The sequence below is a fragment of the Callospermophilus lateralis genome, chromosome 11, assembly GCF_048772815.1.
Source record: "Callospermophilus lateralis isolate mCalLat2 chromosome 11, mCalLat2.hap1, whole genome shotgun sequence".
NCBI classification, from domain to species: domain Eukaryota; kingdom Metazoa; phylum Chordata; class Mammalia; order Rodentia; family Sciuridae; genus Callospermophilus; species Callospermophilus lateralis.
Window position 1 is genome coordinate 19634715 of NC_135315.1, and position 10009 is coordinate 19644723.

The 10009-nt window shown below is 42.1% G+C and overlaps 2 protein-coding genes across 2 annotated transcripts; one reads left to right on the forward strand and one right to left on the reverse strand.

Annotated features, from left to right (window-relative positions):
• Nucleotides 1-735: 735 nt before the first annotated feature.
• On the reverse strand, nucleotides 736-8318 carry Cntd1 (cyclin N-terminal domain containing 1). Its single transcript, XM_076871283.2, has 7 exons — nucleotides 8150-8318; nucleotides 4520-4595; nucleotides 3948-4122; nucleotides 2838-3000; nucleotides 2225-2369; nucleotides 1497-1593; nucleotides 736-906 (listed from the first exon to the last, which is right to left on the reverse strand). The coding sequence occupies exons 1-7, from the start codon at nucleotides 8316-8318 to the stop codon at nucleotides 736-738; spliced, it is 996 nt and encodes a 331-aa protein (XP_076727398.2).
• A 354-nt stretch (nucleotides 8319-8672) lies between these two features.
• Nucleotides 8673-9557, forward strand: Coa3 (cytochrome c oxidase assembly factor 3). The gene is made up of 2 exons (XM_076870413.1): nucleotides 8673-8924; nucleotides 9191-9557. The coding sequence occupies exons 1-2, from the start codon at nucleotides 8711-8713 to the stop codon at nucleotides 9295-9297; spliced, it is 321 nt and encodes a 106-aa protein (XP_076726528.1). The 5' UTR covers nucleotides 8673-8710; the 3' UTR covers nucleotides 9298-9557.
• Nucleotides 9558-10009: the final 452 nt, after the last annotated feature.

The window sequence follows — 10009 nt, forward strand, 5'->3', positions numbered from 1 at the left end:
TCTGGGAGAATTGAATTCAAGTGTAGGTATGTGGAAATTCTTTTGAAACATGTTTAGAGATGGTATGGTTTTAGAAAAAACAAAAAATAGTGAAAATAGCTATAGAGAAAGCCCTGTTTGTGTAGACCTTGATAACAGAGAGACATTAAACTAAGGAGAAATAAACACCATTTCCTTGATACTTAGTCAAGGTCACCCAGATAGTCTGTTTTGAGACTCCAGTTATGCTAATCTCTATGTCTTATTGTCCCGATTAATGAAATTAAGTCAAAAGCTATGAATATACTCTTAAATAAAAATGAACCAACTTCACTAATCTATATCTTCCAAGCTCTTTGACACTTTTAGTTTTATATTGACTCTCTGATGTAAGAAAATGTGCATGAATTTGGAATAACAGCCAGGTGTGGTGGCACTCACCAATAATCCATCTACTTGGAAGACTGAAGCAGGAAGATTACCAAATTTGAGACCAACCTGGGCAATTTAGCAAGACCCTGTTTCAAAATTGAAAATAAAAAGTATTGGGAATATAGCTCAGTGGTGGAGCATTTGCCTAGCACACAGAAGGTCCTGCATTCAATCCCTATTATGCAAAAAAAAAAAAAAAAAAAGGAATACAAAATACAGTTCAAAAGAGACTTGGAACTTTTGTACACTGAGTATGAAAGTAAACAAAGGGAGGGGTGAGTACAGTGATGGAAGGCTGTTTATATTTGGTGGATTCAGCCTGCATCATGTGTTAGAGGAAGCAGCAGCCTTCAGAGCTCTGGCTGCCAGGTGGGGAGGAACAGGCTGCTGTCGCCCTGGAGTGTTGGCTCCCACGCTGTGAGTCAGGATTGCATAAGAGAACTCAGCAATGCTCTCCGAGGCAATACCAGTGATGCTCTGCAAATGTTCCACAACCTTCACAAATAGAGACAGATTTTGTATTACTAAATAATCTCAATGTGTTTTGTGCACATGTGCATGCGCACGTGCACACAAACACACACACACTGCTTGGGATGTTCTCTTAAGCCAAATATAAACTTTTTCATTTCTCTGAACTTATGGGGAAGAGTCCAGATTCCAGTGTTTGCCAGTGGCCAAATTACATTAGGATACCTTTGTCCTGCTAGTATTGGCATGGAAATTTTCTGGTGGATATATCCCTCTACTGGAGATAAGTTTTGAAAATATAAGGGGGATATTTAGGCTTTGGCATTTCTTTTGGGGGAGGATATACTTATTAGACTTTAAACATAATAGTGGGTCAGAATTTTAAAGGGAAATGAACATGCTAAATTTGAGCATCTATTTCCAATTTCATAAGGGGAAAACTAGAGAAAATATTTCAATCCTGCCTTAGTTTTTCCCCTCTCAAATCCTGTTCAGTCATTCCAGTTCTGGGTCTTGGCATCTATCTTCTGTAGGTTGTCTTCTGTTTAACTGATGGAGAAATGCTTTCTATTAAATTAATTCTGGCCATGCTGGTCCTGCTCAGTGATGCATACCTGGCTCCAACACTCATGGTTTTGGATGAAAGCACTTGCTGCAATGATTCCTACTGCCAACAGCATGAAGTCTTCCTTTACTGAAATAAACTTTTCCCTGAGTGATTAAAACCATATTAATTTTGGAGGTAGAAAGAAATTTCCAAATCCTTGATCTTCCAACTTAAACTATAAATTGCTTATATTGATCATCTTTGATGCTTTAAGACATGGAAGGAAATGGTCAAGTAACAGCTAATTTACCTGCTCCCCTATCCTCCCCCAACTCAATTGGCATTAAAACATGCCCTCATGTCTTTGAGTGAAAAGACTTTTTATTGTTCCATCTGTCTCCCTAATAAATGTATCTGTAAGGCCTTTGAGGAGCCCGAATTTACAGTAATCAAAAACTTTTGTTCAAGTTGCAACCGTATGACTGTTTTCCCCCCCAAGTAACTATAAAAACAGTCTACTAACCTAAAATTATAAGCAGCTATAAAGAAAAACCTAGGAAAGTAAGTTAATTACTTGAAGTAATTTAAATCCAGAAGTAAAAGCTTTTAGAGTTTTCCTGATTGGGTTCAGTCATCTGCATCCAAGCAACATTTAAGAAGTTAATAAGAACCAGTAACCTGTGTAGGTTTTCAGTGGACTAGATGCCTTACTAGGGTAATTCCATTCTCACAATCATGTGATCTATCCCCCATTCCCTGTTCCTGGAAGGAGCCAACCCTACAGGAGTTGCTTACCCTTGGAGTTGACTGGGCGTAGAGTTCTCAATTGAAGCCCTCAGCAAACTTTCATATACGGGTTCATGTAGAAGATAGACCAGGTCAAGCAGGGTCAGGCAGGTTGCATGCAGCTGTGTCGCTGGGACCAAACAACCATTGTATCCTAGATGGAGTGTGAGCAGAGTAGGAAGCATTAAGTGGTTGTTCTCTAATTGTACTGACCATTGTCTTATGACATAAAGCTGTTTAGCTACTAATGTGCTTCCTGGTTCCTACATTCTATAAGCAAGTCAGTTGTAAAGGACAAAGGGACAGTTAGAGAACCTCCATCTATAGTATACATACAATTACAGTATATTTGTTCCTATCTTATGTCTCCATAAAATCAACCCTTAGATCCTGCAATAAGAAAGTACCTAGCGAGTCCAAACAGAAACCAGTTTCTGAGACTTCTGGCTCCTTCCCCTATCAGGTGCTGGAGGGAACACCTTTTTCAGTCATTTAGAGACAATATCAGCTTCCTACTGCTCCTCATTGGCAAGTTCTGCCTGCTGTTCCCACACCCCAGGCACGTATTTTTATTGCCTTCTATGGAAATCTCCAACCCACATTTCTTGACACAACAAAGTACCTAAAACCTCGAGGAGCATTTCTACATATGCCAGGGGAGTGGGTAGATTTATTTGAAAGTTCAGGGACTTCAAAACATCAAGCTCTGACTCCAACAGTTCTTCTTTAGTGTATAGATACCCCAGAGCCTGGAGGAAATTCAAGACTGTAATGTTGCTGATTATCTGAGCAAAGAAGAACAAAACAGGGAGGGAGAGAAGGATGTCAGGATATAGGTCATCTTATCTCGGCAGACTGTACTAAGTTCTTCACAGCCCAACCCATGCCTTCATTACTAGTCTCCCCTCTTGGTAATTCTCTCTTAAACTCTATGCTTATTGAACAGAATGTTTGCTGTTCCCAAATCTACCAAACTGCTTCCTGGACCTAGATCTCACTTTCTTCCCTCCCCTTCTTCTCTCACTGCCCTCCCTAACCCTCTTTTCTTGGGATTCACTCTTCTGCCACCCACCCCTGCTTCAAGAAATCATATTCTCTAAATATACTTCCTTAACTCTCCAAGGCCAATGAGGTAATCTCACCCTCTATTGTTTATATTAATCATAGCACCTTTTTACCCTGTTTGCATATTTGTCTTTTCTTATTAGATAATAAATTCCTTGAGAACACAGATAATATATTTACTGTCGTGGCCATGGTACCTAGTGCAACATCTGGTCATAGAAGAAACTCAAATTTAATGTCATTTTGCTGCACAGGCACTGGGTGGTCATGTGGTAACATTTTATCCCGTTTAAATGTAATACTTTTCCTTAAATGGTTATAGGTATGTTGGCAAATCAGGCATCTTATGCAAACTGTCCTTGAATCCAAGGAGAGGAAAGGTGACCTGTATGAATGATGGCATCTGTCCAGTAATTATACTTTGGTAACAGAACCTCAGGTTATTTAATAACTACTTCGGTGTGTGTGTATGTGTGTGTGTGTGTGTGTGTGTGTGTGTGTGTGTGTTTGTGTGTGTGTTTAGAAGGTATGCTTAGGAAACATAATTACACTCTGGAATTTCCACATGAGCAGTACCACCTTGCCTAGGAGTAGGTTTCTGAGCTACCTTCAATGAACTGGTTTCTTTCTAACACTCAGATGCCCACAAGCTACCCCAGCTCCTTACTTTGTAGTGGAAGGAAAGTTTGCTGGCCAGCTGAACACATGACACCAGGCGAAGGATAAACTTATTGAAAAGCTGCTCTTTCAGAGCCCTCCAATTCTGAGACTCTGTCTTCTCATTACCCCTCAGCTGGATTGTGGCTTGCCTACAGATGTTCTCTGCCTGCTTAACCATAAACCTGCAAGGAAGGGAGAGGGAGAGGAGAGAACCCACACTTAAACAAACTAAAGGGAGTTTGTGCTTAAAACTATGCTATATTTTAACTTCTCGGGTATCAAGTGCTGGCTAAGAAATTTATACTTGAAAGTAAAAGAGAGAGGATGTTAAGAGTAAGGGGCAACTAGTACTTTTCTGTTTTGTTTTTCAGTACTGAGGATTGAACCTAGGAGTGCTCTACCACTGAGCTGCTTTTTGAGACAGTTTCAATTTGCCATCCTCCTGCCTCAGCCTCCCAAGTTCCTGATATTACAGGCATGCACCGCCTCCTCTGGATGAAATTTTTTTTTTTTTTTTTTTAAGATTTAGGCACATTAGCCATTCTGAGAGGTACCACTCACAAAGGCTCAGGGTTTTACCTTTCTAGGATTTCTACAGCTTGGTAGCTCACAGATTTCTCCAAACACCATTGTTCAGACAGGAGAAAAATAAACTCTGCCAAAACAGGAAAGAAGAGCTCATTTACAAAATGCAACCAAAGCCACTCTGTGAACTCTTGGTGTTGTGTAAAAGCTATGATGGGGCTGAGAAGAGGGTCAAGAGGTTAGAAAGATGAGACAGAAACAACCAAAGCAGAGCTTGATTTCCTTTGCTGCCAGTAAGGCAGATCAGAGGTATGAAAAGGAGGCTGACTTGGTCATGGGCTTCACAAGCGCCCTCAGTGGCCCAAAAGCATTCTTGTGGGTCTCAGCTGATAAAGGCCTTGGCCAGTTACACATAAATATAGCAGTTACACCATGCTAGGAACTCTCAGCTTCAAGGAAGATTCTCTGATAAAAATCCTAACCTCTATATTCTGTTTTCAGTGGAATATTGGCAGGGAACAGAAAGGTCCCTCCTGGGGCTGTCTTTATAACACTGTTTGTTTAGTAACCACCCTCTGGAGAACTCCCATTGCTTTACAAACAGGATTCACCTTACAGCTGGACACTACCTCCCCACCACCAGTTTGTTGGGTAAATCTATGGTGGCTGAGCCTCTCCCTAGGAGCAAACTTATTACTGTGGAGTGACTTGTCTTAAAGAGACATACCCTAAATCAGGGCACATAGTTCAATTTAGTGGAAAAGAATCATTGGGAAGGTGAGAAGACCAAGACACTTTGGCAAGATTTTAGTCTGCCTGTTACTCTTTAAAAGAACATCCCAAATATAATTCTATTTAGCTTGCAATATCATTAGAAGGTGAAAACAAGGGTAAATGTCCATTTTCAGCAAAGAAATCTCCTACAGACCTAAGAACTTTTAACCTTGATGACCAAAGAGTACAGATTGAGTATCTCTTATCTGAAAAGCTTTGGACCAGAAGTGTTGCAGACTTCAGGGCTTTTTGGATTTTGTAATATTTGCATCCCTAATCTGAAAATCTGAAATGCTCCAAAATTTTTTATGCATGATGTTGGCACTCTAAGTTTTGTGTTTGGGGATTAGGGATGCTCAATCTGTATACATGTAGTTGAATTATCACTTGTCTTTAGAGAAAAATCTCTCTTAAAAAAAACTATTTTAAAAAAAGACACATGATCAGTTTAAAGATCTACCCAACACACATTACACACATATATGTACAAAACCTTATTACAGACTACAGCTTTGCTAGCAATGTCCAATGCAGAATAGAATTAGTTTAAACAATTCAGAAAAAAAATATCCCTAATTGTGTATTACTAGCCAGTCTGGACTTCAGTCTTTATTTCTTAGTAGTTTTGGGGAGTGTGTGTGTGAGCGCGCACGTGTTTGTGTGTGCGCATGCACATGCATGCCCACATGTGTGTGTATGTTTACATTTGTTTTGGTTTTGGTCTGAATAATCTAGGCATTCATTTCTGGTTTCCATTTTAATTTTCCAAGAAAACAGCTTGACTTAGGAGGAATAGATGATGGTTACATCTCTCCCTCAATACTGGCTCCACCTCTTCTGCTTATAAACATATTCATATCTGCTATTAAATAAAAAGAAGCTCCCCTACAATGCTCATAAGCTGAGTCTCCATCTCTCTCCTTCCTATCACTGCTGAATTTCTTACACACCTGCTGTTTCCACTTTGTCACTCACTCCCTAATTTCCTGCAATTCAGCTTCTACTTTCCCCAACTTGCTGAAATGATTATATGTCCAGATTGTTAAATATCATGGTTTTCTTTGCAACCTTCATTCCTGTTGATATTCCTAAAATGTCTGAACCTGCTGACATCATCTTTCTGGAAACTGTCCTCTTGGTTTCCAAAAGTCCTTGGTTCTGCTCCTGTATCCCCAACCACTCCATTCCCTTTCACAACTCTTCCACCTATTCTAATCCCCTCAACACAAAATGTTTCCCAAGGAAATGTCCTTGACCTGCTTTTCTTTTCTCCTACACATTCATCCTCTCCCACAGTTTCAACAATATCATTATGAAGATAACTTGCAAACCTTTATTTCTAGTTCTAACCTACTTCTTTGTGTGTGTGTGTGTGTGTGTGTGTGTGTGTGTGTGTTTTAAATGATTGGTAAGAGGGGGTGGGCTTGTGGCTCAATGGTAGAATGCTTACCTCGCATGTGTGGGCACTGGGTTTAATTCTCAGCACCGCGTATAAATAATAAGGGTCCATCAACAACTAAAAAAATATATTTTAAAAAAATGATTGGGGGGGGCTGGGGTTATGGTTCAGAGGCAGAGCTGCTCGCCTCGCATGTGTGAGGCCCTGGGTTCGATCCTCAGCACCACATAAAAATAAAGATATTGTGTCCATCTACAACTAAAATTTTTTTTTTAAATTTTTTTAAATGATTGGGGGCTGGGATTATGGCTCAGCAGTAGAGCACTCACGTAGCACGGGCAAGGCCCTGCATTAGAGCCTCAGCACCACATCAAAATAAATAAATTAAGTATATTATATCCAACTACAACTAAAAATTTTTAAAAATTTAACAAAATGATTGGAAAGCACCCTACCACTTTAAAAAGCCCCTGATCTGCTTTTTAAAACAGCCTGTTAGAAAATTTCCTCTAGATGTTCTTCAAGTACCTTAAACTCAATAGATTCGAAACCAAACCAATTATTCTCAAAGTCACAGTTCCTCCTCTTTTGGTTTTTGGTGTGTGTGTTAATGGCACCATTATACTCCCAGTCTCTCAGACTCAACCCTTTGGCAGAGTCATTTTTCCTTCTTCACTTCTTTAAGTCACCTAGGGAAGAACCCTAGATTTTGCCTGAATGTTTTTAATCATCCTGTCACCTAGGCTCCTCTGGTCTGCCTACTTCCCATCTTTCTCTAGTCAAATCCCTCCTTTACATAACATCCAAAATGAGTTTTGCCAAGGCAAAAGTTACAGTCATACCACTGCCTTATTTCAAAACCTCCAACATCTTCCTATTAAATCAAATATAAAATCCTCCCCCTTGACATTCAAACTTCTTCATGGAACTTCTCCAAACTACCTTTCTGTCTTTAATCCAACAACTCTTCCATGAACTCTGGCTGGTGGGCTACCCTGACCCCCACACATCCTAAGCTTCCTTCACTTTATTCCTGTTATCCCATTTTGGTAGAAAGGCTGTCCCCCTCCTCCACCTTCACCAATCAACCTTCCTTTAAGGTCTACTTCAAATGTCACAATGCCTAGACCACTCCTTAATTCTCCCCATTACCCCATCCCTCCTTTCAATCCCCCTAAAAGTTTATCTCTTATGTCACTTATCTAACCAAGCTTGTACCTAGTCATTTACCTATTTGTCCAAATACCCCCCCCCCAAAGATTGCACATAGTTTGAGAACAAGGGCCACCTGTTTCTTCTTTCTATGGCAGGCAATGTCTAAGTACTCTATATATGTTGGAGAAGTGAAGGTGTTGGAGAAGTTCATCACTATGGCCCTAGCACCCGGCAATAAAGCAGGTACAAAGTAACCAAAAAAAAAAAAAAATTTTTTTTTTGAATAAATAAAAGAATCTTAAGGTTGGTGCCTCAAAGGCTCCCATCAACCCCACTCCCAGGCCCTGCATCCACACCCACGATCCGGGTCTCCCTGAAGCTGCCCATGCGTCCCCCAGCCGTCTGCACTGCTTGCTCATTCTGCTGGGCCAAGTGAAGCAGGGCGTCTTCAATAGTTTCTGTGGCAACAGCCCCAAACTGAAAGTCACCGAGGGAGGTCAATCTTGGCCTCATAGGTCCGTCCATATTCAGAAGCCTTTGGGGGCCCTGGGACAGTTCACTGAATCCATAAATTCTCCCCCTTAGCTTCTCTCAGAAGCCTTCAGCCACACCCTGGGTTCCTCGACCTCTTCCAATATGTCTGTCCCCGCCTCAAGTCTGAGGAAAACCCAATTCCCACCACAGCCTCGAGCTCTCCACAGTTTTTCCCCCGTTCCAACGGCCGGCCGCGGGACACTCAGCCAATCAGAAAACACAGCCCCTTCCCGCCCTTCCGGGCCTTCGCCCTAGGGCCCAAAGCCTTGGTTCTTCCCGGGAACGTGAATAAGGACTACAACTCCCAGCGTTCCTGGCGGTGGGCAAGGACTACTTTCCCAGCGAGCCCCGCACCCCGGCACTGCGAAGGGCGGAGCGGCAACATGGCGGCGCCGGGTGCTGGTGACCCTCTCGATGCCAAGAACGGAAAGGCTCCTTTTGCTCAGCGCATCGACCCGACCAGGGAAAAACTGACTCCCGCGCAACTGCAGTTCATGCAGCAGGTGCAGCTTGCCCAGTGGCAGAAAACGCTGCCACAGCGGCGGACCCGGAACATCGTGACCGGCCTGGGCATCGGGGCCGTGGTGTTAGCTATTTGTATCCGTCCTGATAAGGGCAGGGGAACAGAAGCGTGTGGGAGGATTGAACCAAGCATTTAATGTTTGGGTGAAATAGGGTTAACACCAGCTGTTCTATTTTTAAGGTTATTTTTTAATGTGATTTGGGAATGATGAAGGAGTTGTTGAGGTCAGGGTTCAAAAAGAGCAGTGTGAGATTCTGGAATCACTGATTTGGGAGAATAAAGGGTGATAGGAGGAGGGAAAATCTATATTCCAAGTAACTTCCTGAACCCACCTCTCTAGATGGATACACCTTCTACTCAGTGTCCCAGGAGCGTTTCCTTGATGAGCTGGAAGACGAGGCTAAGGCTGCCAGAGCCCGAGCTCTTGCGAGGGCATCAGGACCCTGAATGGACGGATGCGCATTATCTATCTCCAATCTGGTGGAGCCCCTTCACATGATGGATGATACCCCATGATCCTGTAGAAATTGCCTGCTCACAGTCTCACTGGCCTACTTATTGACTTTGGATCATGATTGAACCCAAGAGACTATGCATTTGGCCATTCTCAATGGAATCTTGTCCGTTTCCTATGCACTGTGTACAGTGACTCCTTTTCGTTATTTTCCTTGCTTGAGCGTATGCAACATTGGCTTTTCTCAAACTTTCTTTGTGGTTTAGCCTCCTTCACTTTCCAGAGGCCCAATTGTTTGGGGTGGGGGTGGCACTTCTGTGCAGTGTTAGAACCTAAAGTGGAAAAGGTAAGGTCAAGTTAAGAATAATAAACTGAGTCATTTCTCCTGGGGCTATGCTGGGGTGGGGGGCTGAGAGATGCATGGTACTTAATGTTGGAAAGCTCCATGGGCAGCAGTTACCACAGTGGCATTGCCTCAGGGAGCTGTAAATGTTTAACTAGAATCACTTTTTCCCCCGTGAGTGAGATCTTTCCGCCTGATTTAAAGGAGAGATCATTGGGCTGTTTGAGACTGAACTAGGTCTTAGGGGAAGGAAGGTCACTCTTCTGCCCTCTACCCTCAAGAACAAACTTACTTAAACTTTACTGCCTTTTCTTATCCTTAGGTAAATGGATGAAGGATGTGAGACCGAAAAAAAAAAAAAA

Bases quoted from the DNA above. Each gene is read 5' to 3' on its own strand.
- Cntd1 (XM_076871283.2), bottom strand. From the start codon at position 8,318: ATGGACGGACCTATGAGGCCAAGATTGACCTCCCTCGGTGACTTTCAG. The intron at 4,123-4,519 runs GTAAAACCCTGA...CCTTCCTTGCAG, and splicing joins GCTGTAGAAATCCTAGAAAG to GTTTATGGTTAAGCAGGCAG. The intron at 3,001-3,947 runs GTAAGGAGCTGG...TTCTTTGCTCAG, and splicing joins AACTTTCCTTCCACTACAAA to ATAATCAGCAACATTACAGT.
- Coa3 (XM_076870413.1), top strand. From the start codon at position 8,711: ATGGCGGCGCCGGGTGCTGGTGACCCTCTCGATGCCAAGAACGGAAAG. The intron at 8,925-9,190 runs GTATCCGTCCTG...CCACCTCTCTAG, and splicing joins GGCCGTGGTGTTAGCTATTT to ATGGATACACCTTCTACTCA.